We start from the raw sequence: 27,666 nt of genomic DNA, 5'->3' as shown, positions 1-27,666 counted from the left end.
GAAGTCTAGCAAGATACCTCAACCTGGCGTTTTAGTGGAGTCAATCAAGTAATGATAACGTGCTTCCTGTAGACATCCAGAAAGGCCGGAAAGCCCCTTATTATCATATTAGGACACCAAAATTTTGTGAGTAGTACCGTAGTGGGGTGCAATGTAAATATGACCTTCTCGGTCTTTTCTAGCAAATCCTCGATGCTCCAACGAGGTTCTCAAAGCCCGTTCACACAGATGAAATGGTCGAAAACGGTAAAAACAAATTACCAAAGAAATGTCGTCAACTTCCGACGAAGCTCAGGAAAACCAAATGGGTCCTATTTTGGATTTCAGAGGGAGCGTTCAATAAAAACATGTAGCATGCTGGTATCCGACATTAAAATATGGATTCAATAACCCAATAAGCCCTTTGTATACATCTTGCATTTAAGGACATGACTCAGCATATCTTGGCGTGCGAGGGTGCACCGTGGATTGTGTTCGTCCCGCTAGCTGCAATCCTACAGGAGTACAATATCTATGTATATATCCACCGGTGATGCAATGTCGAAGCTACACCCTTTTCGCTAACGATAAACCTGAGTCAAAATAATAGTCTGAGCCTTCTGCTATTCGCAACCTTATTTAAGGGCTTTCCCAACGAAATAAAGGGGCAAAGGAACCCCACCGAAGTTGTGATCTAAGCAGATGATTTGGTAATTTGCGGCTACAGCAGACTCCAAGTATAGAGAGCTCTGGCTAAACTCTACATGCGTCATAACGGAATTGTGGTTAACGGTTAACCTGAATAAGGTGAAGACCATGAGATGATATCGCCATGAGAGTTCGCTTTTCACGTATGAATCTAAATCTACGCTGGTTATGTCGGACGGAATAAAACGGAGGAGTGTGAACGTGTTCGCTGATTCGGAGTCGATCATCTACGTAGCTTCCAGTACTTATGCTTCACGAAAATGATTTCCAAAATCGTAAAAAGAGCAAAATTACACATTTGATTAAACTAACTATTCCATCTACTTTTCGTAGAACTATTACCTTTGGGTAAGCTGTATCAGTTTGAGGGGTGTGATCAAATGCTGTACTTTATAGATGTGTATAGAGACTTGGAAATGTTGTACGAAACAATCTAGTTTTGCTAGATAACTTAAACAAGTCTTGCATAGCCTTGCAGTATGTCTCAAAAATTCTATACTTAGTTAATACTATAAAATACGATGTTTATTAAAATGCGCTGCTATTATGATTCAGGCAGATCATGGCGTTAATAGTGAGATAAGATGTGCCCAACCCGAAGGGTTTTGTATTTAGTACTGTCCTTGGTAGTTTCAGTTTACTAGTCAAGCTTATTAGCCTCAACATAGTTGTCTGTTTTTAAGTTAATTCTATACCGTTACCGTCCTAATGACCGTCACAGTATTAATAGAAGTGTTGCATTAATATAGTGATATATTTTGTATAAACGCAGGTAATTGCCAGCGCCAGCCATTCGATACTGAGCTTCCGTCATTGTGGGGAATCCGCGAATTCGCACGGAAACTCGTCACACTAAAAAGACGTTTACTTACCTCTAATACACCGGCGTTTGAGTTCTTCCCTATGCTTTTAACCTCGTTTGAAAAGCTGCGTCAGCTTTTGACGCACGACGTGACGCGTAGCCTAACTGTGTTTCATCTGTCAAAACTGCATAAGATTGTGAACTTCATTCAATGGGTACATAAAAAGTCGACTTACTGAAAGTTTGTTCACTTCTGGTAAAGCGAACCCTACCTAGTTATCTGTAGTTAAAAATACTCGTTAAAAATAATAGTTTGAAGTTGAAGATGACTACGGATAAAGCCTGTAATTCGTGGTGGACAATTTTGGTTGAATCGTTCTGACTTAGAATAATTGAACTATTATTACTCATTCAACCTGTTTGATTTTTAAAACAAACCTCTGGGCAGAGCGGTAAATGCTCAATGACGACGTTACTTTCAGCAATCTCATACAAAATTTTTTCACGCCTTCCTGCGGCTTTCAGTCTAATTTTTTATTGGGACCATCTGTACAATGGATTTCATCCGGGCGATTCGCCAAAGACGCTGACGGTCTCTTTGGCACCGTGGGAAGATCTTCGAATGTGAGCTAATCACTTAGCCTACTAGCACATATTCAATGGCATTCATGCACAACAAATGACCCTCTCTATTCGGAAAAGGTCGGCGAATTTTTTTTAAATGTGCGTTCGTTCGGTATCTTTTAATCTAAGTCAAAAAATATTGTCCTTCAATGTTATTAGGATGTTTAAACCCATTAAGATTCTTAACTAAGAAACTTTCATAATACCTAAAGCCTTTCGTAGCACATTGACAGATTATATATATATATACATATATATATATATATATATATATATATATATATATATACAGGTTATATAAATCGTGTTGAGATATGCTTGTGAATGCATTGTTATTTTCTGGTGCCATTTTAGCTTCTACCGAGCACCAAGTTCCTACAAGCGATTACTTCTAGCTGGATGTAAGCTGCCTGTGCTTTTCACAACAAAAGAAATTTTATTCTGAATAAATAAATACTATATATATATATATACATTATTTTAACGTAACATGTTTACCATTGCCCATCATAGAGTTCTCAAGCTCTTTAGAAACCTTTATTCGAAATGTAATTATTTTGCCTTGTATAAATATGTGCTCCTTTGTCTCAACAGAGGTGTGCTTAATGATGGCCTCTTGTCATGGTTTCTGTTTTGTCCTCATTTCTAATTTTTTTTTATTGTGGGCGATGCGGCGAAACTCTACGAAGCAGGTTAAAGATGACAGTTTTAATAAAAAAACATAAGTACATCCACTTGTTATTGTGAAAACATTTATCGTTTCATTCACTAAAACGTCATTAAAATGTTGGCACAAGTTCTTTGTATTTCATGGTGATACGTTTATTAGTAGAAATATTTTCATGACAGATATCCAATAGCCGGTTGTTGTTATTATCTTTTTATACATCTGTACCACGTGTAAGTCGGCCGTGATGTAGAGGTGTAGGTATCCGTACGTTTGAGTCTGATAGAGTCATCGTACCTAGAATGGTAAAAGCTTTCTGTTTACCTAACTGCCAACGAAATTGATATCGCTACCTTAGCCTAGGCAGTTCATTGTGTGGTACCTCAGGCAAAAAATATGGCCATAATCACATGGCTTTATACCGTTTGAGAAAGTCGTCTCCTTAGAGGGTGTGCATGGAGCCTATAGAATAGAACCAACTTCACGTTCGTCCTACCCAATGATAACTATCCTCTTGGCACAATTGTACATTGCAGCCATTTAGAATCGGCTAGATTTTCATGCGTCAGACGTTTAGCGCTTCCGTCGAAGCCACTGTTTTATAATCTTGCAGTCTGAGAACTATTTAGTTATCGTCGACTAGCACATCGAATATCCACGTAAACTGTAACGTAATCAAGTTGCTCTATAGCTATACAATGAGCATTAAATTTAATTACAGTTACTATATTAATATCTATTTTCAAATTATTTTCCGAGCCATTTCGAAAACATGGTTTCGTTCTGTTAGAGAACCAAATGAACTTTAAGGAACGTTTTATATAATCCATTGGCAGACATCAACTGGACGACTATACGCCCAGCGAATAGCTTTAAATCACGTGAATATGCATCACGGGTAGGCTGACAACTTTACCAGACATTCAACGAGGGACAGACAAGCACTCGGTGTTCACTGTAGACAATGATGGGAGCTGTTTATTACCATGAAGGCTAGTTAAATATGGCAGCAAACTTAGCCAGTTGGTGAAGTTCCAATTGTTGACATATGAGTGGAGCTAAGCTCTTTACGTGGTTTACCCAATGCATAGGAGGTGCCTTCATCAATTTTTGGAAAAGCCTCATCCTGACTTCAGAATTATTGGTGATATTACATTGAACAAAAAATTGTACGCGGTCTGATTTCATTTAGCTTTTATTTGATTCCTTTAATAATTTTTCTTTTCTGGGTTCAAACGTACCGAGTGAACTATAGAAAACATAGGGAGCCTACGGGATGAACCACAGGAACTTTTAACCTTAATGATATTAAACGAAAAGCTGGTGACACAATGCAGACTTTCCTATGTGTCGCATCCCTATAGATTTGAATTTGTCATCTTGTATTGAATTATAGTAAAATAGAACTGAGATTCTTTACTGTATTTTGGTAGTTTTTGGTCGCTGAGGAAATTATTAGATGAATTCAGTTCCTTACTCTGTCGTAAGTTCAAATGCTTGCAACGAAACAAAATGCTCAAGTCTGATGAAATCTGCTTCTTTGAGCAAAAGCATCCTAGTCTTGCGCAATTTAGATATATTTTCAAAGTAGTTGATCCGTCTTTCTATATGCTATTATCAATTGAGGATCACTGATGTGCACGCTCTTTGATTAATACTAAGGATTGTCGAAGTAAGAATGTAAATCTGCATGTATAACTCGCGTAACATCCCCGCGTTATCCAGATCCTGCACTGAACTGATATTTCGATAAGGCTTTTCCCTACAAGTTCATCAACGAAAGTTTACGTTGGCATAAGAGCTCTGTTGAATCTACTTTGACTGGCAGTGCCTACATTCCGATTTTTATTGGTCAAAGATACCTTTGCCTGGCGGTCCTGTGAATTATCAGCATTTACGTGATTATGCATAGATATTATATAAAAGTATATTTTTTATTGTCTACCTCTTGATTCTGCGTTCAAAGTAGTAAGCTTAATTTACTTTATTCACTATAAAGGAAATAAACAACGATTCTAAACCATATTTTTTTGTAGTTACAGAAACCGCTTCAAGCTAGAGCCCAAAATATAGCTCAGTGAAAGCATATTTGGCGGTCAGTTTGGCAAAAAACTATGAAGTTTAAAAGATTCACATTACTTGAGTACAGGCAATTTTTAACTAGTAGAAAAGTCTAAAGCTTTACCATTTCCAATTATCTTAGTAAGAAAAGCCATGAAAACAAAGAAACAGTTAGCAATAGACATAAAACAAATTATCGCAATAGCACGGTACCCATTTTCAATGGCATAAAGAATGTGAAACAAGGAAACTATGCATTTACGCGCGTGTATCATGCAAAAATGACACCTTTGATTTATTTAATGTGTTGATATCGATTTTCATAATTAGCATAATGTTAAGCAACTGAATGCGTGGCCAAGAATATACTCTGTGATGGTCTGCATGTTATTTATAATTTTTGGCATTAAATTAATAGTAATAAATTTACGGGTAGTACAACAAAGGTGTATTTATTACGTTTCGTGAATCTTTCCAAATAGGCGTTTTGATTAATCTCATATAATTCAACGGATGTACTCTCTTGTAGCACACTTTCGACACTTTGTCTTAGTTAACTTATTTTTTTATCATTCAATCTCGAACTTTCCAAGTATCATTATATGGTACATTTGCCTTCACTAATTAAAAGAAAGCAGTAGACGGACACACAATTCACGAAGACCTTAGATAAGCAGCTACTTTTGTGTTTTATCTTTTGACTGATTCTCGTTCTGGAGCAATTGATAGCTTCCGGTTCTGGAGTTTTCGAGGCACTTCTACAGAGAGGTGTGTGTGTTCGACCTCCTAGACACATAGTCCCCATGCGTATCTTGGGCCTTGGTGGCATATAGTTGGATTTTTCCTCTCGTGAGGGACTACAAGGCGCAAGAAGAACTCTTCTCTCCTTTCGAGATATCGGTTCCAGGCCTCACAAGCAGTAACAAAGATGCTAGCAGTCTTGTACTTATTCAGTCTTGTTAGTGCAGTCTTGTAAAACCGAGTAAGGTTCCATCTGCCTGCAGACACGTAAATGAGTCCCACAGTCGGCCCCATGAAACTGACTATAAATAAAAAAAGATTATAAAAAAACTACAAAGCTCCGGCTACTCGGTCGTGCGAAAATATTATACCTTTATAGGAGAAAATAAGGCTTAAATTAGATATATAGAAGGAAGATGATACATTGTGCTTTCATTAAAACACAACAAAAGTTTTAACAGATCTGATTTTCATTGAATCCGTTTGTCCAAATAGTCATACAAATACTTTTAACATTTGAGTCCCAAAACGCCTCCAAGTAAGCATCAGTTTTTTCTTTATTAATCGAGTTCATTAAATATTTTTTTGGTGTTATTTTTGCCTTTTATACTAGCAAACTACACTATACGTCCAAAGCCACGCATACACTCATCTAGCAATTATCAGTTAGCTGCAGTAAATCACAGTATTTACATCTTATATAATGGCTGCATACGATTTCATTTGGCACGTGCTCCATCTACAGAATGTTTAGAAAATCTCTAATTTTGGTCCACGAGCAACCGATCCTCAAAATTTTTGAATACTCTTACATCTGAATTTGGTCTTCTAATGAATAACGAAGTTCTCGCTACTTCACTTTCAAAAGTATTTACTTAAAAAGTAAATCATTCATTGTATATTTATATATATATATATATAGACAAATATGGAGCGAGAGTCCAAATGAAAATTTAAACAAACGGTTTTAATGAACGACATTAGGCTCTAACTTTTTACTGTTTGAAATTTAGAATTAATCTCATGTGTCACGTTCGAATTAGATATGCAAAATCTCTAAGCGTTAATCTCGATAAATTATTTCTACTATTGGCAATAGAAATAACAATTATAAACATAAGTAGATTAGTTAGGGTACGTGAACCTCACAAAGTACATACGTAGCAATATTTATCGGAGAATCCTTGTCTGACGATGTTATTCAAGCTCTGTATCAAAGTCAAACCTGGATTTAGAGTTTGTAAAATATGTGAAATGGCCCCAGCGAAGGCTCCTTTCACTTATGGGGTCATCATCAAGCATATTTCGCTGCTTGGCAAGAAGACCAAAAATTCAAGAAGGTCGTCCGTATCATACCACATATTGAATTGTATCTCTCTGTGCACATACAAATTGAAACTGCTAAATACTAATAACACGCTTTAACACTGTATGCTATGAGCAAATAGTATTTCTTAAATAAACCAATATGCTACTATATCTATGTTATTATCTCCAGTTGTCAACTAATGCTTTGCAATTTATGGTTGAAATTTATGCTGTGCGCACGGTTCCCGTTTTCTCCGTCAATCCATTAGCATGTGGCGCCGTCTAGGAAGCGCACTCCAAACACAGATGGAAACCTTTCTCATTCGTGCTATTATCATGCGGCGCGGGAGCATCGTCCTTCTTCGTCTTCTGCTTTCAGTGGAAAGGGGTGCTGCCAGACTGCCGTTCTACCAAACGCGCCGCGCGTTCTTCCACGCAGTGGTAAACGAATAGAGCACCGGCAAAATTCCGATTGGCCCGCTGATTGGCGCGGCAACTTTGAGCTGATTCTTCGATACAGGTGTGCCCGTGTGTGTGTTGTTAGCGTGTTAGCAGACGTCATCACCCCGTCGATTCGATGTGGCGCTCGGGTCTCTATTGCAGCGTGCGAACAGCGGCAACACTTCGTGGCTACTTTCTTTCGTGCGGTGGAAACCGAAGCGTCACCGGTGTCGTTCCGATCAAGAACCCTATCGGGTGCACCTCGTTTCTTCTCTGTCAAACGATTTCGGCAAAATTTTCCGCCTCCATTGTAAAACGTACGGCTAATAATATACCCAACGCTACGAATATGATCGATTTCCATACTGTCGAGCGTGGAACTGAGAACAGCACATCGTACCGGTGCGTAAACTGACTCATGGGTTTTGTCTTATGAGTAAATTATACTAGTATGTATTTAATAGCGTACAGGGGACGTTGATCGTTGTTGAGTGAAATGTGGCTCGATAGAAAAATGCTTTTCCCTGTTTAGCCCGTCGATAGCTGTCACTATAGATACCAATTACATGTTTGTGGAGCACTATGTCAGGGTTATATACAAATGGTACCGCTAGGTATTTGGATAGTAGACACTTAAATTGCTTATAGTGTCTAAGCGCCGAGTGTGTATATTGGTTTTATAGATTGCTATAATATTATGTTTGAAAGCGTATTGCATCGTCTTTATGAGTGCGCTGTCTGCCACAGATACCCAATGCGGTCAGCTCAAGGTGTCCTTGTTAATGGATTTCTAATCAGGAAGGTTCGCGAATGTTTCGTTCTTGCTCTACTTGTTAAAGTCGACTGTTGAAGTATTTGTCCTATTTGCGTTATGGTCGCTTTATAGCATGTATTGAATCCGCTGAATAAATGTCCTTAATGTAGTACTGTAGAAATTTTTAGAAAACGTTTATCATATCATATCAGTTGTGTTCAGTTGTTATCAGTTGTGAAGACTGCCTGTTATAGTTACTAATGGTCGCATTGATATTTTATTGCTCCCACTTGCTTTAAAGAAAATCCACTCAACTGGTGTAGCCATACGTAGTCTTTAAACAGAGTTGATTGGTGTATGATCAAGTACTGCTAAGTAACATATGAACAAAAGTTGGTCACGTGTGTAGTTTAGGTTCGTGTTCTAACCCCCAAAGAAAAAACGACTTTTAATTTGAGGCGAGGCTAGGCGACGCGTATAAATTGCCTGCTCATTACATAGGCGCTTATCTCTAGTACGATAGGATTTAACCATTCGTGCAAAATATTTTTTCTTTCTTTTTAAAAAAATAATTTCTTAACAATATTTTCCGGGTGCTTTTTACATGTATTAATTTTACATGTAATCTGGCATACAGACTGGTTGCTTTAGCAATATCTATCAACCAATGTTCGATATTTGATATGTCCGCGGGATGGTTAGTGACGCCGCGATGACATTCTGAGAAGAACACAGATCGAATCTCGGCTGGGCTACTGAGGCCTACAAGTCTACCATACACTTGGCTATCCAAAAAAAACTGAGCGCCTTTTTTATCTGTATTATTTTCAATTACTCGTTTGCATCTACATACTTAGTGAGATAATCCCCAGAATACGCAAATATGTTATTTGCATCTAATAACTTTTACTTTAAACTTGTTGCGTCGTTCACTGGAGCCATAAAGGCACATGAATCCGAGCTAGCCGTTTCGCTACCCCCGTCTTGTTAGTTCAGCCCATTCGAACACAACATATACGAACGCGGTTCTTGGCTTTGTGCCAGTGAAGCGATCTAATGATGTACAGCCAGCTTGTACCAAATGATTCTGACAATGATTTTGGTTCTTAAAGAATGTATCGATAGTGAACCATTGAAACAATTTTATTTTGGAAAAACAAGGTACACAACAGCAACGTTAGATAAAGTCATACTTTTAATTTACCCTTGTAGATTCAGGCTGCTCCTTTGGCTAGTCTATATGTCAAAAGATTACTTGTCAAATTTCGGCCGTAACGAAATTTCAAGTTTTTGTTGATAAACCAGTGTTATCGGGCGGTACCTTTGGACTTACCCAATGAAGTAGAGTGGGACCTTACTAGATGATGTGAAGAAGTAATGTCATACGATGTTTCGCGACAAAACTGGCCAACCCCATAGTGCCCACTGTTACTCGGGATCCACTTCCAATTAACCACACTTAATCCGATAATAGGAGCTGTACTAGATAACTTCAATTGTTTGTAAGAATTCTACGTGTAAGCAAAAACATTAAAAATGTTTTAAAATGCAGAGAAATGCCTAAAAACCGAGCTATTTTTACAATAGGATGCCTTTAGAGCGACTTGTTTAGTACAGAGTTTGTATTCGGAACCGTTTTTACGAAATTTGAATTTTGGAGGAGCTGCCCAAAAAAAAAAGCTAAAAGCTCGAATAAGTGTAAAGTTAGTGTTTTGAACGCAAGCACTGAGTAAAAGAGCATTCTCTAGCAACATATTCAAATTAAAAATACTTCAGGCAGTCCAGCGTGTGTAAAAATAATCAACTAATATATTAGTTTGTTCTGCACGATCACTACAGGAAGTGTTTATTTGGAAATCTTGTAAAAAAGAAAACCTAAGAAAGCATGACGCGATTATGAAGATTAGGAAAAGTGCGGTTCGAGTTTCCTTGTAAATGGACGGCCTTTTTCAATGTTGCTCTTCTAGAATATACTATCGAAATGCTAGCGGGCAGGCTATTTCCCCGTTTCACGACATCCCCATGTGGGCTGATCAAGCCAATCGAATCTACAACATGGTCGTTGAAGTCCCTCGTTGGACCAATGCCAAGATGGAAATCGCCACTGGAGAGCCGTTAAACCCCATCAAGCAAGACGTCAAAAAGGAACAGCTGAGATTCGTCAAGAACCCTTTCCCGCACCACGGTTACATTTGGAACTATGGAGCTATTCCTCAGACATGGGAGGACCCAAACCGTACCGATGCTCATACTGGATTCAAGGGCGACAACGATCCGATTGATATCTGCGAGATCGGGCACCGAATTGCCAAACGCGGAGAGATCGTGCAGGTAAAATTAACGGCAGATTAATATACAAATAATGCGTTTAACAATAGGAAACAGTTTGGTGACACTGATGCGAATGTGTGGTTGCAGCTGGAAATGCCACGTAGCCGTATTTCGAACTTTGTGTAGACCGAGTCAACAGATCTCATCGACAAACTGCTTAGCAATCACTTTACTTCATTTCAGGTTAAGGTGCTTGGCGTACTCGCGTTAATCGATGAGGGTGAGACGGATTGGAAGCTGATTGCCATCGACATCAAAGACCCCCAAGCACCAGAGCTCAACAACATTCTTGATGTCGAAAAGCTTATGCCTGGTCTACTCAAAGCTACCGTCGAGTGGTTCAGAATTTACAAAATTCCAGACGGCAAGCCACCTAACAAATTCGCTTTCGATGGTCAAGTGAAGGATCGCGATTTTGCGGAGAAAATCATCGCGGAGACACATGAGCACTGGGTCGCTTTAATGGCAGCTGCAGATACGGGGAAGATTAATTGCTCATCTGTGACCACACAGGGCAAATACAGAGTTACCCCAGAAGAGGCTAACTCGATCGTTGGATCAACGTCAGAGTTCTCCGCTAATCCTTGCCGAGAATCCACCATTGACAAATGGTACTACGTGAACGCCCAATAAAGAATTGAAGTTTTAAATTATATTGATAACGTAAGAAGTGGCGTGGTAATCAAGTACCAACGTGTTTATGTGAAATGTCCATTCTCAGTGAGACAATTATATTGAACCTAGATTTTTATTTTTATCATCATTTTTTTTTATTGCTATTTACAATGTAAGCGTAAGCAACCGATTTGACATAATCAAATAATGCATCAAATAATATAAAATGGTGGCGCTAAAAACAAATTGTCTTTTTTGCACAGCTAGTCACAGCATTCAAGATTATATGTAAAATAATTTAATATTATTAAATTGAAGTTAAAAACCAGTACTGTGTTAGTAGCTTAAATGTTTTTATTCTGAGCGCAATCTCCCGTGAGACTACAAATTTTATTGGATTTTATATATATTTTATATGTATATTTAATATTATAGATTGGAAAAATTCAGCAAAAAAACTTCAAAGGTTACTAGCACTAGTAGCATTTTTAGAATAATTAATAAAGTACTCTGCGAATATAATATACACTATATATAATATATATAAAAAATATAAAAAAATCAGGAATGGTAAACAATTGAGCTCACCTAATCATTTAACATAAATATACAATGGTAACAGTGAATACATCATAAATAAAGGAATTAGTTGTAGATAGTAGTGTTTATTTACATTACAGTAGGCTTAAATATTGTTGCCGGTCCATGCGGGTGACAGCATTGATAGTAATATGTAATAAGCTGGAGCAATGTTTTTTTTTGTCAAATCTACTTATTTTCCCTCTACTAGCACTGAGTTACTAGATCCTTTGCTCGGCAGGCTAGAAGAGTCAGATCTCTCGGGGCGTGCTCCAACGCTTGCCCCACCCGGACCTTCCTGTCGGATTTCGATACCATATTGCTCCCGATATGAGTTGATCTCCTTGCCTTTATCGACAATCCGTTTGTTATATTCCTCGACTAGATTACTTAACTAGAAGAATATAAAAAAATCGGACAAAGATTATGTATTAGTAGTATTTGTACTTGTTTTATAAATCAAATTAATAGCGCTTGATCGACCTACTCATAGAAAAATAGACTTACATAGCTTTTAGGATTAAGATTAAGTTACCGTTGTATATTGTATATATATCCTACCTGATCGCGGTTCTGGCGCACAGCAGGTAAAATCTCCTTAACGTTTCTTTCTACAAGTGTATCACCCACCATTCGGAAGCATCGTCGTCCGGGATTCACCTTTTCCAATGTTGCTATCACCATACTGTAACCGATGATATTTAAAGAAACAAACATAAGTTAAGATATAGTCTACATTATTATTTCTTTTATACGTATATACTGCTCATTACGATCTGAAAGAGGGATTTGATTCCACTCAACGGGTATTTTTAGTCGAAGCTTGGTAGCTTGAATTTGAATGGCGTCTTATAAGTTCAGTAGTGGACACTAAAAGACGATCCGTAGATTTGTTCTGGTGTCCGCTTCGTCTGTAATATGATAACCGCGATTAAGTATAGAAAAAAATATATGGCACAGCGCATCCTAAAATGGAACTGTCCAATATGGTAAGCAACCAGACCAATCGAGTTACTTTACATAGGGCACTCCGCGGCAATAAAACGATAATAGGGCAGAGATGAGATTATATTAATTAGATATGTAAGTTCCAGATTCGGTTGCGTTCCTACCCTTACTCACCGCCGGTTAATTCCTTTAATAAAGGAAGTATATGCACACTACTTAAATTTGCTTAGCTTTAAAATAGTTACCCGCCATAAGTCATGCTGTTTTTGGTATGTGGTACCGCACTGTTTTCGAGACCGAAAAGCATTATTCGGCTGATCCTATTGAGAAACATTTAGGAAGAAATGCTAACTAAAGTATTTTGGAACACCAACGTAACCTTACGCCTTACCGAGTACTACCCTATCGAAGTAAAAAAAAATTCACGAGAAATCTTTGTGTGAGTAGTTCCTAAAAGTGGTGCTTATACTTTATAGTTTTTAAATCAACTTTTAATTAATAGCGCTGATCGACACACTCATAGAAAAATAGACATTAAGATCAATTTACCTTTGTTGTATTCACTAGAGGGCTGGATATGGCTGCTTGTTGGGCTTATATACTACACACAATTTGATATACATTTTCAAGTTTTTTACTTAAAATATATGCATATGATATATTCCGCGTGATTCGTAAGGAAAATATAAAAATGTAATGTCCTTTATAACATTGCGAAGAGGCTCTCGTTTTCATAAGAATTATTGGTAACTTATAAGCTCATATGACGCCTAATCCATTCAATACGGATTATTTTTTAATTTACTTATATATAACCAAAAGTATGTTTTCCACCCTGCATTCAATAAAATTTCGTTTTCTAGTCTTTCTAGATATTTTTATTGCATCTATCAATCGAAAAGAGACGAGCTGCTCGTACGCATCAAAGTTGGCACATGGCGCGTGCTATTTCGCTGCGTCTCTTGTTACTCCCTTATTTCAAATCACCCTTTAAAGGAGCGATAAACAACTCACAATTATAACAATTTTATTGGTATTTCTTGATGTTCATGCTTTTTACTACTACTTTACCCTTCTGCCTTGCTACTTACTTATGGTCATTCAAATCTTGCTCGAATTCGAACAGTTTCAACGTCAAATGCCGTTGTTCATTGCGAAGCGCTTGGAAACCTTCCATTATTTTCTCCTGCGTCATCTTTACGGGTTTTTCATCTGAAGTAGCCATGATTGCTACCGCTACTATCTGTTCGTTATTGCTACAGACACTAGAAAAATGGTGCACTATGTTGCGAACACTATTTCTCTAAAATCGCTTACTTGATGCACAATCCTCAACACATTTACTCAAACACCAACAAAACACGGTGGATCTACTGCTGCTAACCCCCTCCCCCATCTCTGTTTTTGGTGTCTGCTCTCCGGTACTCAACAACGGAGTTTAGCTGCCTGCTGAGATAGATCGCGTGTTGCACCGGTCAAGCAATGTTTACAAGCTAGAATCTATCAAAAAGTATAGAGTTTTAACTTCTGCTGCAATCGTTCTAATTTCATTGTTATTATTTTGTGCTCTAAATGTATGCTGTAGTCACGGCATTGTTATCAAGAACCAATTATTCATAATCGAGTCAAAGAATGTGGTCTAAGCTTTCCTCCTCTCTCCGCTGACAGGGGTAAATTTCAACGCGATAGTTTCTCGTCGGTTACGTTGGCAGACCACGTCACCTGCGTTCTCCGCTGGCAACCGTAGGCGAACAGCCGGCGTGACGACAGCCACAGACTATTAGCGGAGCAAAAGTTCGGTTCGGCTTAAGCTAAGCCGTTGACATAACAGTGTCCGTTTCACATCATACGGTGTAAGGTCTACCAAAAGACCTGACATTTTTTGGCAGAAGAAGAGACAGTCTAACACGGACGGAAAATGTCATCGGGTTCGGCCACCAAGAGCAAGAAACTCACGCGAGAGGATGAGCTTCTTCAACAATTTTCGAATAATGTAACAAGTAAAAATTCGGCTCTTTTCTATGGCAATGCGATCATTGTGTCAGCTCTGCCTATATGTAAGTTAATACCTGTACATCGTTCATTTCCGATTCACAAAATCTACTCATTTGAAAATGACTTCAATGACCGATTCAAAAAATCTAGTCTTGCGAAAATCTAGTCAGTTGAAGCAACCTGGGAAAATAACTATTTTGAGTTACTTAGAGTGTATTGATACAGTGTTCACAGCGGCACTCTGTCCAGTAAGAGGTATATATATCCGTAAGAGGATAATGTCCGTTTAGTTATAAGGTTGATTTTTCCATTCGTGCGGCATATAGTAATTAGAAAAAAAAAAAAAGTAATTAGAATTCATACGCTAAGACTTCACTTACGACCCGTTTCTTGGTTGTCTAAATAATATATTTGTGGAATATAGTTTTACTTCTTGGTTTTCCTTGATACGGTTTTTCTATAGTATCTAACATCTAATAACAGGCCTTATCGTACTTTGCGAAACAGGTTACAGCTCAGTCGTTAGATAAAATGAGTTGATGTTATGCATAGTTGGTATACGATCTTCAAATTGAAAATAGATTAATGTGAAGGATCTACTTTAGTCCATAAAGCAAACTATTGAAATAACATGAAAAACACTGTTTTAATCTCAACTTGTCCATAATTTTATTTCTATATGTTTATATACTAGACACACGATGCTGGTTCAGTAATCCTGATTTTTTCAGTGTTGATTGGTATCAGTGCTAAATTAGATGCTAGAAATAAACGTAGCTTTTTGGTGTAGAACATCAGTAGGGTTTTTAGTTAGAAATTTGCTTATCGCTGTTTTATAAAATTTCAGGGTTGTTCTGGCGTATCCAGCAGTTGGAAATTCTACCAAATATGATTTTATATTGCGCTGTCACAGCTTTAGCCACGTATTTGATGGCTTTGGCTTATGGAAAAGTACAGTTGGTTCTGAAGCACAAACTTGCTCAGAAGAGGGAACAGGCCATCAATCGTGAAGTGGCGCAGGAGATTGGCGATAGAAAGGTGAGGGAGAGCTCGATTCCTTTATATCTGTTCCTTTATAACCTTTAATTATCAATTAATCACATTAATCGCATTAATCACAAGGGACAAAAAGCAATATCCAATGTAATTAGTTTTGTATAATGCGATAATGAAGCCACATTTAAATAAATGAAAAAGCGCCATTTTATGTGAGCCCCTATCCGTAAGCAGCCTTTACGTTGTCTCACTTTTCTGTTCTTATTTTTCCATTTTGCTGTTTTATAGGTGTCTCGGGACGAACGTGACGAACGAGTTCTGTGCAAAAAAAACGAAGTGGCTCAGTACGAAGCGACAAACTTTTCAATTTTCTACAACAACGCTCTCTTCCTCAGTCTTGTTGTGTTCTTCGGATTCTATCTGTTCCGCACATATCCTCCAGGTTTTAACTACATCATTTCGGTTGCTGGATCGGCTGGAATCGTCGCCTTTCTTTCTACTGGGAACAAATAAGAGAAACAAGTTGTTTCTATTAAAACTAACCAAATTTGCGCGGTCCCTATCGCTTATTTCACATGTCGACCTGCTTAGGCGAGCTCGACAATGGCATATTTGAGAGCCGTTTGAAAGTGGTGCTGAAAGCAGCTGAATAATTGGTTATCTTGGTATTTTAGTATATTTCAATCCACGTTATCAGTCTGAGATATCATAAAATTATAATGCTCAAATGGAGCATGGCGTTACGTGCATGGCCTCTGGTGACTGTGTTATTTTTTCTGCAAAAAAATAACCGAAACAAAAGCAATTACAATTAACATAGACATGAAGTATACCCAGAATGAGTAGAAGAAAAAAATTCTGAATGTGTAAAGACATAACTGGTCAGGGCTGTGTATCACCAATAACGTGTTTTTAGTGCAAGAGAGACCGAGTAATCGCTCGTAGTGCGGCGAGGTGTTAAAATGTTATGTTTATGATATAAAGTGGGAGTGAAGTGGTACGTATGAAAGCATACAACGAAAGTCGAGAATGAGTACAACATAGGGCGATCCACCATCGTTGAATGAATACGCATTAAATAATGGAATTAATTATCGAACGTCATGCTGAATGTAACTGAATGTAGTTGTATTATAAATAATCTTGATTACTACTTCGAAAGGCGGCCAAAACATGATTATTGATTGAATGGCAACATTGATGTGCTTGACACATACAGTAAATATGTAGCGATAGAAAATTTAACGTTAACACACTCATTTTGATTATATAAACACACAAACGGGTTCAAAGAGTAAAATGGGTTTGTACTACAACTTCGTTTGTAAATAAATCAAGATGAATGAATAAAAGCAACATACAGAAGTGTGATTCTTTGTACCTAACAACATACTGAATGAAATTGAACATAGCAGATTTCTTATCGGAAATTTCGTAATTTTTATTCTTTTTTTCATTACTGATTCAGTCGTTTCGTCATAGTCATGTCATGGACGCTATAATTATCTTAACTGTCATCACGAAATTATGTTGGGTAGAGCTTAGGTGTTAAGAATTCCTTGTCCTCCGTTACATGTTGTAACATCTATATACCACTGTAACATCAATGGCGGTGACGGAACTGAACAAAATCAACAACAAAAAAGATTTCCTCAAGGAGTCCCTCAGCATAGGTGCAAAATGATTCGTCTGCATTGCACTGTTGATCGGACACCTGCACCGAAACCACTACAGATGGATTCGAAAAACCAATAACAACTATCACTTATTCAAAAGAAATAATTTCTATGACTCTAACAAGGTAGAAAAATAATTGCGTAGTTTTATTCATCAGTTATACCAACTCGCATAAAGGTGATAATCATCACTGCCTTTACCCCTATTGTCAGTACAACTCGAGGTCAAACTAGTATCCGATATCTAGAGTTCATTGTCCGTTCTATCTTGCTGTTTATTATAAAAAAACATTGGAAAAAATTTATATATATATATATATGTATATATATCATTTGTCTTATGGGCAATATTATATGATGAAAATAAAATCTCGTTCGGGCAACGGGCAAAGAATTACATCTTAATAGGAACCTAAGAACTATATTTGTTGTTAACTATCATAGAGATTGGACTCGAGAAGTTCATTTAAATGTGCTAATTATTCTTACGGTAACTGGAGCGAGATTTATTCATGGTACAGTTAGTGAGGCTTCAGTGCTTCTTAGCTAGGTTTATTTTATCTACGAAAATAGGTTACATATCTCTGACACACGGATAGGACGTGGTCACATTTCTATAATCGAAATCCATAATATAGGTCTATCGGTGCCGCTCAGTTGCCTTGATTTCCTAATTGTATTTGTTATTCCACCTTATCTATTCATACATAACACTTTTTGGACATTGCTGCTTCCAGATTCGTCATCGTCAACTATCAACTCTCAAGTGGCCGCCACCAAATTGTTATATATAAACTATGGTCACATTTAAAGCCGCCGTCTTCAGTGACTTTCTACGCTTTTACTTTATGTTGATTTTCTTCCCTCATCCATCATCTTGCTCTACTTTTCGTATGTCAAAATATACGCTAGCTTACCATAAAGGTGCGTGGCTATCTCCGATGGCATCTCTTCTTTCCGTTTTTCATTACAGTCCAATCGAACTAAGAAACGCATGGAGAGGCATGCGGCTGACCATGCCTTTGTTAGGAAGTTCAACATTTGACTCTCTTTCTCATTTGTTCTCATGGGAATATCATTCCCATTAGCCCAACAATCATGGAGGTCCATTAAAACAGCTTAATCTCGGTAGACAATTTAGTCGCTTTGTGTCTAAACAAAAAGCTTGCATTACTACTACTTCGTCATCCTCTTCTCTGCAGTACACATCGATAGTCCACTGGACATCCTTCTTTTACTTTTGCTGCTGTATTTTTATTTTTTCGCTACTCTAGTTTTTGTCACTTCCTCCCCAGTCATTGTTACCCCAGTCACCCCAGTCTCCGTCCTCCTCTTGGACCTTCTCCACAGGCTTTCGGCGACCTTTTGGCTGCGCGCTGCTGTCATTGCTGTTAGACGTCGAGTCGTTCTGGTATGACGAGCTTCCCCAACCTGCTGTTGCACTCTTACTTTTTGGCATAATAGCCTCCCTGTCCCAGAGAGCATGACTGTCGCCAATCGCCGAATCGTCTCTGAAGCCACGGGGATCATCATTGCCAGCAATCTGTTCGAAGCCAGCCTTTTGTGCGAGAGCTGACGTGATATCGTGTACCGATCGCCTAGTAACGTCAGCCACTCGAGAGACTTGATTGCTCAATGAATCAACAAGACTGGCCTCTTTGACGCGTTGTTGCACCACTTCCGAAGCCTCCATCACCTGTGCGTCAAAAGTCGAACCAAAAAGCAGAAAAAAAACAGTACTCAGAGAAGAGAACACGAATAATTGAAGTTAAGTAACAGCAGAGATGATTTAACAATATAATGTAGTATTATATATATATATATATGACTCTCTTCTGTTTTGAAAACATATTATGAATTGGTACATCACTGAACGTTCAGTGTATTACGATTAACAACATTTTTGCGTAAATAATGCACAAACTCATTCACTCATTTACCTGGAGTGATACCTTGTACTAGATAAATGACAAGTTATACCTTATTGGCAGCAGCTCCTCCGACCTTAATGGCAAGCGAGCTGAACGAAGACCAGACCGAGCCAAGCATCTCGGTAGCTTGTTCGGCCGGCGTTTGCGCAGAGCTAACGCTTGGAGGGGAGTATACCTGGTTACCAAAGCCAGAATAACGTCCCCCCTGCGAAGGTGGTAAATTGCCAGGTCGAGACGCGTTTTCCGCTTGTACCCATGAAAAGAACGAATCCTTTTGCCGAGAAACTTCGTCGGATGATATTGACTGATACGCTGGAGTTAAAACATGCATCGCAGACCAAACAGATATACTTTTATGGTTTAATAACAAGTGATAGAAGATAACGTGTGTTTGATCACGATAAGAACATTATAGGGTTCAAGAAATTCTAGCTTAGCCATCGCATCCGTCATATTGGGTAATACGAATAATAAAAAAATGCATTCTAATTATGCAAATTATGCCGCGCTACATAGCTTTATATATATATAAAGCTTAGTTCTATATAGGGACTTCAGTTCGAGCCAGCGGTTCGATAAGATTTTTGCTAAACAATTTACAACTTAATACCATAGACCTTTAGGGTATCCTTGGGGGATTGATAAGCCTATTTTTCAAGAAGTATGTTGCACAGTGCTGGTAAAGACCCAGAAAAAAGATAACCGTAGCATTTATGGGCACGATAATACCCATTCATTGATAGGATGGTCACAAAGGAACCTACAATAACGTATCGAGAGGCGAGGTACGCAGCACGGATGAGGCGTTATGAAGTTTGTCTCATAGTCGTTTGAGGCGTCTAAAATTACTCGAAAAATCAAATCACCCAATTAAATAATTACTGTTCATTCAGCTTGGTCTTGGTAAACGGTAAATATTACCAGCCACTCCGTGTATTTTAGGCATATGTTCCTGTTGTTAGATCCGCCCACACACCTAATAGGGAGTTGGCCTGTTGAGGATGCCGCAGTTGCAGCATTTATCATTACTATGACATTATCCGGCCTTCCTCGATCCCTCACCAGCCTCACCTCCTCCATTTGAAATCCAGTCGCCACTAGCTTGTCCACCAGATCTTATTCCGCTTCCGAAAGGTGCTTTGCTAGCCTTTCCGCTTGACTGTGGCTTACGAAGAATGGCATAACTCTGGTAGTTCCTTGCAGGCGACGTTTCCAAACTCCACTCCTCCCCGCGAGCTTCTGTTGCGATCTTGTCACGGAGCAGGGCGGCCGCTTTCGTATTGTATCTAGATTGAGGAAAAATAGGTTATTAACACATTTTAACACTTAATCTCATAACACTTATTTAATAATAGTAGTAATAATTGATAGTAATTTTAATATTACATCTGGCTTTCGGTTAGTTGGTCCAACTGAAAACTGAAATCTTGGGCGAAACTGGGCCAGAAAAAGTATCTGGAATTTGGCTGGTCACTTAAGCCTCAATCGAGCGACTCAGAGTGAATTTATAATGCACAACTTCCTAATGATGAAAAAAAACGGTGAGAAAAAGTGTATTTTTTGCCTTGGACCTTGCTCCTATCTCGCCTGGATTTGTCTTTGAGGAAGCATTCAGACGACTGTGCTTGTTTTATCATCCTATTTATACCCCACGTTTGGTCATTTGCAGTTACACTTCGGGATAAGCCCGGCTGTTAAGTTCTGAGAGGGTTGACGACAATTTGTTTATACTCGAAATGCGGCTCCTTTGGGACGACTCTTGCTCTTAACTTCCTCGCTCTCAAGTAAATTCGAAGTAATCCAACATCTCGTGTGTAAGCTGCTTTATTGTTTTTTGAGGTCTTTGAGAATGATCTTCTTGCATTACCTGTTCGCATGTTTGTTTCGCACTGTTTCGCACTTTTTGACCGAAAGCTTAAAAAAGAGCTGTTTTTAAGCCTCTCTCATTATGAAGCCCTAGGCACCACTTGTACAATGGGCATTAGCTTATAATCCCGGTCCACACAAGTCTTCTGCAGCATTGGCACCACTTATGTGTATTCGATTTCGTTGTAACACGAAACAAGGTGCACGTCCTTCGCTTGTCCAGGTTCGTTGACCAACAAAACATAAAACAAGACCGAGAGTCATTCACTTCGAAGCCTTAACAAAATACATTATAGACATTTAAATTCTCTGAAATTTGTCCTGTGAATAGGCGAGCGTAGTCATAAGACAAATCTGGCCAGCAGTCAGCTTTTGTTAAACAAAAATCGGGCGTTTGGCGATGCTTACCCATCAGTGCATTCATTTTGAGTTTTTTCTTGTTTAGGTTATCGCTCGATGAAACATTATCAGACTTTAATGGCTTACTACGGAAACAAAAACAAAACCTTCAGTTTACATAGTATTACGACAAACCACAGTAATAAATCTTCATTTTTCCACTGGTTATACAAAAATATTTCCTCAATGTTGATCCGAACTATTCGACTCCCTTCTTTGACAATTCATTGGTTACTAGGCAAACAATTGAAAATATTTAGCCATGAATTAGGTTACCTGTCACGCAGGTCCATATCCCAGCTCCAATCATCTTGTTCCTCCAAAAACTCTTTTGCCCTGGAATTACCACCAACCTGCATCTTCTCCAACTCCTGATCTTTCCATTTGTCCATTGTGATTGAGCGCACGAAACTTAAATGTACTCCCAAACCCCTAAAGGAGAATTAGTAACAAATAGGTCTTCTATTATTACATAATAACACACTGATTAAGAATATTTTTAGTTATAATAATATTGTAGTAGGCCCGTCCCTTTTTACCTTAAGTTCGACTCTTCTCGATATTCAACGCACAATGATAATTCAGTACAGATTTCATTCGAGCTCATTTTGGTGCTAATGATGCATGTTTATCTTTAAATAATTGTCGAGAATGCTATTTTATAACAACATTTTTGAAGCTCGAACGTTTTGCTTAAATAAATAAAAAAAAAAGCATGCTACCTATATATATACATAAAGCCCCCTAGTGATAGCGTTACGTATGCTGATATTTTTTTTACCTGTGCTGTCCAGAGCATTCGAGGCAGATCCATACTCCGTAGGAAACGGAAGCCCATTGGGGATTATGAGCTCCACATTCAAAGCATTTATTATTTCCAAATTGTGGCTGAAGTTTCATCAAACAATGCCGCGTGCGAGGGGACGCCATCTGCGTACAAAAAAGAATGACATTAGGAAAATTATGGAAAAAGGTAAACTTCCATGTTTGAACTCGTGGCTATTGACATTTTAAAAATTACTTCTTTAACCTTAATATTGCTACCGTTAAGGCCTTACATATTGAATGATATTATTTAATTCGTACAATTGAAGAAATCGTAGATAGCGTTCGACAACGTTTCTTTCCAAGTACAACATTTTGTGATTTTTTTGCCCAAACGTACTTGACAAATAACAAACCTCTTTTACATTAGCTAAAAAAAGAACGCAATCGATGAATCTATCATGAGTACGGTCTTGGAATATAAAGTACATTTCAAAGATGAACTGGCCTAGAAGAATGTTTGAAGCCGTATGCAAAAATTAGCCAAAGCGCACGGAAACAACGCGGGCTACCAGCACTTGTGCTAAATTATAGCCGGTATTTTATATGAACGTTCATGAGCATAATTTGCATAGGTTTTACACATGTTGCGGTAGTACTGGTTCATGTCGATGCGGCAGCTATTAGCAAGGACCAAGCATCATTTTTAGGTAGGCTCTCTGCAACACCTTTTAACGCGCATCTGTAGTATCTCTGTCCGTTTTTACGCAACAAAAATCAAGCACCCAATTGTATATTATGAAGGTCGCAGCCTCACACACTATGTTCGATAGCCAAAAACCAACGTCAGGCCATTACTCCAATTAGTAACAAAATCATATTCGCAAGTCTTGTTGCACCTTTCTAGCACGGCTGAACGTCCTGATTGAGTACGAAACGATGATATTCACTTGTAGCCGATGATGCATTTAATTGTAAATTGCAAATAAAGACGGGTATTTAAGTGCATTGAGATAACATGTGGATTCTCAGGAGTCCTGCTGTGAAAATAATTTTGTTTCATAAGCTAAGAAGAGCACCTCAAGTTCTTGCGAAGCACAAACAAAAAAAAACTAACAGCAAGTACCGAACGGCCCAAGCCTTCTTTTTTTTTTTACCTAATTCGTCTTATTACACTTGCAGATCTTAGCGGATATCCAGATGAATCATGTTCTGTTAGACATCATTTCTATCGGGAGGACATGTTACATACTCAGACCCCGTAAAGCTATCCTCCGTAGAAATTGTACTTAAACGCACTGCTGTTTAAACCGACTGAAAAAACAAACTTTGCATCAAACAAACAAGCATACGTTAGCCGCTTTCATAATCGCCTTTCACTCTTTCCCGTAACATACGGATTTCAACTACGTGGCTACAGAAGCACTGGAAATCTTTGGTTTTACCTGAGACGTGCGGGAACGTTTGCCGAATCCAGCTGGTAGAGAAGGCCGACAAACTAATTACTGGCGTACTTATGGCAAAATATTTGCCAGCTTAAAATCTGACATCTAACGGGACTCTGTGGGGGTGGACTTGTGGACTTCGCTAAATCGAACAAGACTGCAGACAGGAGCAAGTTGCGAATCCAACAACTCCTTTTCTAACCCTCCCTTAGCAGCAAGCCAGCAACGGACAGAACAACCATTTCTAACGATCCAATAACGACGGACCACGGCTCGACCTGCGATGACATGCTGCAACAACAAATTCCATTTTATAATACATGACATACTTCAAAAATTGTAACATAAAAAATTTAACGTTGATACAATCGAGTACAGTTAAGGATGAAATATACATGGTTCATACAGACGACATAATGCATGAGCTAGTTCTAAGAACTTGCACGCTCACCAACTATCGTGGTAATATCAGTCCAACTCTGCTTATCAGCCGAAGGCGGGAAATGGTTGATATGGCCAGTTGTCTTCTATAGTGTTTGCGCACACAGCTACCCGCTCATATACAATTGACAATAGAGAAGGACAGCTGGAGACTTAAAAAGCAGGCGCGTTTGTTCCTGATAACCGAAATAATCCCACGATTATATGCTGTAATCAAAGGGAATCTACAACAGCATCTGTAAGTTGTATATAATATACAATTTATAATAATCAGTTGTAGAAAGCTAAAACAAGGCACCTGCATCTGTGGTTCTGTTTATCTTGTCCAGAACTCCTATACGAAATGAAAAGCGTGTGTGTTTGTGATATTTTGTGACATGAAAGTACTTCATTAACTATTAAAATCGCACCACTTTATTATCACTAATAACATTGTTATCATTATAGTTATATTATTGCTCTCCATAGAATAAGCCATTTTTAAACCATAGAAAGAAATTAACAAATGAGAAGAAGATCACTTTGAAGACTACTAAACGCATTTAGAAATCTTCGAAGTGCAATTGAACTTGCTGATTTCGCCAAATGGTCTGCAAATCTTTTCTAATGAAATGCAAACGGCAGTCGATGTATGATACAAGATGTTCTAATTTCGAATATGAGCACGGAAACTTTCAAGGAAAATTAAAAGGTAAGTTTAGGTGAGACTTTAAACGTTGTCAATCTGTCTTGTTATCTGTGTTGTTGTTATATTGTGTATCTCCAGCTACACTTTACTGCTAAGACTAGAAATAAGCGTACACGATGACGACTTGTATAGTGTAGTTACTGGGCTATTCTTCAGAGATTTGGCACTCAACGGTACGTATCAAATGATAGTAGTAGTAATATGGATGGTGATAATGGGAACAATTATTTTAACTTAGTGAGTTCGATTATATTAGTTGTGACAAAGGCATTGCGATTCCCTAACGTAACCTATTTACTAGCAACGGTTTTGTCATATAGATAGCATCTAGTCTTAGGCAAAGGGCAGAGGTTCCATTCATTTATAAACTTGCCTCCTATATAAGGCTAAGAATCACATGAATCAAGCATGGGCTTGAAACCAACAAATGGATTTTGCCAATTTGGTATGGACCAGGCTCCTGAAGTATATTACAGGTGCAACCTTCATAGGATACCTAAAGCCTCATCATGATGTCCAAGACGTGTGATCTTTGTTCGCTGTTTTATAGCTTATCCAATTTAGGTACTTGTGTAATTTTTTTCAGTTTTGATAGTGAGAAATATGTTATCTCTCACTAATTAAGTAAGTCTAAATCAATTAACACGGGGATGGGATAGGATAAAAATCGAATGTTTTTGCAATAAAATCCATATTAGCAAAAAACAGATGCTCATTACTTAGGCCTCACCTGTAATTATTCGCTTGCGTACTCGTAATTTCTCTTGCCTTCCTAACAACACATAAATGCTACATAATTTGCAGATACCAAGTTATTTATTCTAATGCCGTTGGTAAAATGGAGAGACTAAAACAGAACTGTAATGGGGACTCCCCCCAGGCTGATGATCGTTCCTAATCCTTTAATTTCTGCTGGCCCTTGACAAGGTTTACGCGTTCAAAACCCTGTGCGGAATTTCTATATGAACACGAGCAATCTGTGCATTTCATTTCGGAATGTTTTAGGTGCGTTATTTTGGCTTGGGTTATAGGCATAATTCTACAAGACGGATGGTCATGTTAAGCGGTAAAAAGAGCGACAGATTTTACTATTACAAATTTTCAAGTAAATCCCATTTAGTAAATAGGTTTTATGATTGTTATGTAGTAATAATCGATCTCGGCTAATGCTCTAACCGTTTTTCTCCTGAAGGATGATTGGAGCGTGATGAGCCCTTTAAGAGGAAATTTATCTTTGCAAATTTCCGAAGCCACCTTAAGCGGCCTTTTGAACCCGAACGTGCTCTCGATATGAATGTTTTAAATTAGTTTGTTAATTTTCAGATGAATTCATTTACGAAATTTGATTTTTGCGCAACAGATATAGCTATACGATAAATGAGCCCCATTGTTGGCTTCGTTATAAGCAACCATTTCTAGCGCGGCAGTAATAGTAATTAGAACAATAATTCGCAGAAGCTGCTGAAAATGGCGGTACCAATACCTATTTCGGACAACCATCGCATCCGTAACTACATTGCGCTTTGAACTATCACCTGCAATCAACTGAAAGCATATCATAAAAGGTCGCAGTATATGTGACATGTATTAATAAACTCGAGATATTCGATCATAATGCTAATCAAACTAATGGACGAGGACCATTTAAAAAGATTTCTCAATCCCTGACCTCCACAATTTTTAGTGCTATTTGTCATATCTCACTACAATATTTCGCGGGTGAAACTAATTTTAAATATGATAAAATTTTAGAATATTTTTTTATTTTAAAAACAAAACACAGAAAGTCTCTAAAAGCAACTAGCGTATTTTGGTTGAAAACACCAAACACTCACAGGACCTTAATCAAAGCTTGAATTAGTGAAAGTATTATAAACTTCTTTGTTTTTTACTTTTTTTTTTTTAAATAGGTTTACAGTACTAACTTGTTGGGTAAGTAGCGCATGTTTTTAAACAGCATTCGGTTTGCTTATTTGTTTCCATTTCCATGAAGAAAAACACAGCATCCGTGAAAACAGGGTTCTTAGGCTAACGAAGCAATAACATGAACAAGGACAGCCTTAAAAAAGTTCCTCAAGTGTTCCAAGCGTATATATAGCTAGTTCTTTACAGTTATATCGAATGTACGATACACATTTACCGATTTACCGCTCTCTCTAGCTCAATGCAAGATGTATCTTTGTTCTCAGGCGTTCTGTTTATTAAAGTTTCATTATTATTATTATTATCAAGGCAGTGACGAAAAGCGGAAAATGAATTGTCAGAACGAGTAGGCGCTTGATGTGTACACGTCAAGATTTCTTTGCGTCAACACATTTATAATGGGTAAGAATACCTACGGCCTTATTGACGGTTAATTTCGAATATATCACAAATAGGGATTGTAACCATAATAACATTGGATTCAATAGGTAATAACACCTTAAATTTAATATTATATCTGACGGTTTTCAGTGACAGTTTCGGAGCTCGGCTGTACATTTTTTTACAGTTTTATTGGCATGCCTTAAAATCTAACCCTGTCCACAATCTGCATTACCGTGTGTTCTTCGATCACATCAAGTTTGGTCAAGTTGTCGTAACTAAATACTTTTAGACACCTAAAAGACAGAAGAATAAGAGATAAAACAACAATTCAACTCCCTATAACCAGCCTCCGCGCCTTTTAGCGCTCGACGGCTGGAAGCGGGAGCGGTCCTTCGAACAGACGTGCTCATCACCGGCAGGTTATCTGCTGACCCGCTAGGAGTCGCTGCGAGTCCCAGTTGGTCGGATGCAGCCATAGCAGGCACACGTGACAGCCATTCGCTAGCTAGAGTGCGCCATCGACCGCGCTGTCAGATCGCCGCTGTGTCCGAAGAAATAGCCGAAACAGTCGGCTGTTCGGCAGTAGTCAATGAGTGGCC

The 27,666-nt window shown here is 38.2% G+C and overlaps 4 protein-coding genes and 1 long non-coding RNA gene across 7 annotated transcripts; 2 read left to right on the top strand and 3 right to left on the bottom strand.

Moving 5' to 3' along the window:
* Positions 1-5,098: 5,098 nt before the first annotated feature.
* LOC111265679 (uncharacterized) lies at positions 5,099-7,290 on the bottom strand. Its single transcript, XR_002683571.2, has 2 exons — positions 6,743-7,290; positions 5,099-5,884 (listed from the first exon to the last, which is right to left on the bottom strand). It is a non-coding gene; the product is annotated as an uncharacterized LOC111265679 (long non-coding RNA).
* Positions 7,291-7,381: 91 nt separating this feature from the next.
* Nurf-38 (Inorganic pyrophosphatase Nurf-38) lies at positions 7,382-11,277 on the top strand. The gene is made up of 3 exons (XM_022842546.2): positions 7,382-7,733; positions 10,053-10,416; positions 10,600-11,277. Exons 1-3 carry the CDS (start codon positions 7,468-7,470, stop codon positions 11,047-11,049), a joined length of 1,080 nt encoding a protein of 359 aa, XP_022698281.1. The 5' UTR covers positions 7,382-7,467; the 3' UTR covers positions 11,050-11,277.
* Positions 11,278-11,668: 391 nt separating this feature from the next.
* Positions 11,669-13,950, bottom strand: Pfdn2 (prefoldin 2). Its single transcript, XM_022842548.1, has 3 exons — positions 13,650-13,950; positions 12,172-12,295; positions 11,669-12,004 (listed from the first exon to the last, which is right to left on the bottom strand). Exons 1-3 carry the CDS (start codon positions 13,781-13,783, stop codon positions 11,804-11,806), a joined length of 459 nt encoding a protein of 152 aa, XP_022698283.1. The 5' UTR covers positions 13,784-13,950; the 3' UTR covers positions 11,669-11,803.
* Positions 13,951-14,254: 304 nt separating this feature from the next.
* Positions 14,255-16,907, top strand: LOC111265677 (translocon-associated protein subunit gamma). Its single transcript, XM_022842547.2, has 3 exons — positions 14,255-14,615; positions 15,401-15,591; positions 15,838-16,907. Exons 1-3 carry the CDS (start codon positions 14,477-14,479, stop codon positions 16,060-16,062), a joined length of 555 nt encoding a protein of 184 aa, XP_022698282.1. The 5' UTR covers positions 14,255-14,476; the 3' UTR covers positions 16,063-16,907.
* An 843-nt stretch (positions 16,908-17,750) lies between these two features.
* On the bottom strand, positions 17,751-23,890 carry ArfGAP1 (ADP-ribosylation factor GTPase-activating protein 1). Of its 3 annotated transcripts, none has more exons than XM_022842543.2 (7): positions 23,632-23,890; positions 23,344-23,513; positions 22,203-22,351; positions 21,698-21,853; positions 20,228-20,442; positions 19,206-19,468; positions 17,751-18,921 (listed from the first exon to the last, which is right to left on the bottom strand). In XM_022842543.2, the coding sequence occupies exons 3-7, from the start codon at positions 22,349-22,351 to the stop codon at positions 18,496-18,498; spliced, it is 1,209 nt and encodes a 402-aa protein (XP_022698278.1). In that variant the 5' UTR covers positions 23,344-23,513; positions 23,632-23,890; the 3' UTR covers positions 17,751-18,495. The 3 variants fall into 3 exon arrangements, with proteins under 3 accessions (XP_022698278.1, XP_022698280.1, XP_022698279.1); XM_022842545.2 differs by having other exon boundaries at positions 23,439-23,513; XM_022842544.2 differs by lacking the exon at positions 23,344-23,513.
* Positions 23,891-27,666: the final 3,776 nt, after the last annotated feature.

Source organism: Varroa jacobsoni, unplaced genomic scaffold (genome assembly GCF_002532875.2).
Source record: "Varroa jacobsoni isolate VJ856 unplaced genomic scaffold, vjacob_1.0 scaffold_998, whole genome shotgun sequence".
NCBI lineage: Eukaryota > Metazoa > Arthropoda > Arachnida > Mesostigmata > Varroidae > Varroa > Varroa jacobsoni.
This window is presented reverse-complemented; position numbering and strand designations above follow the sequence as displayed.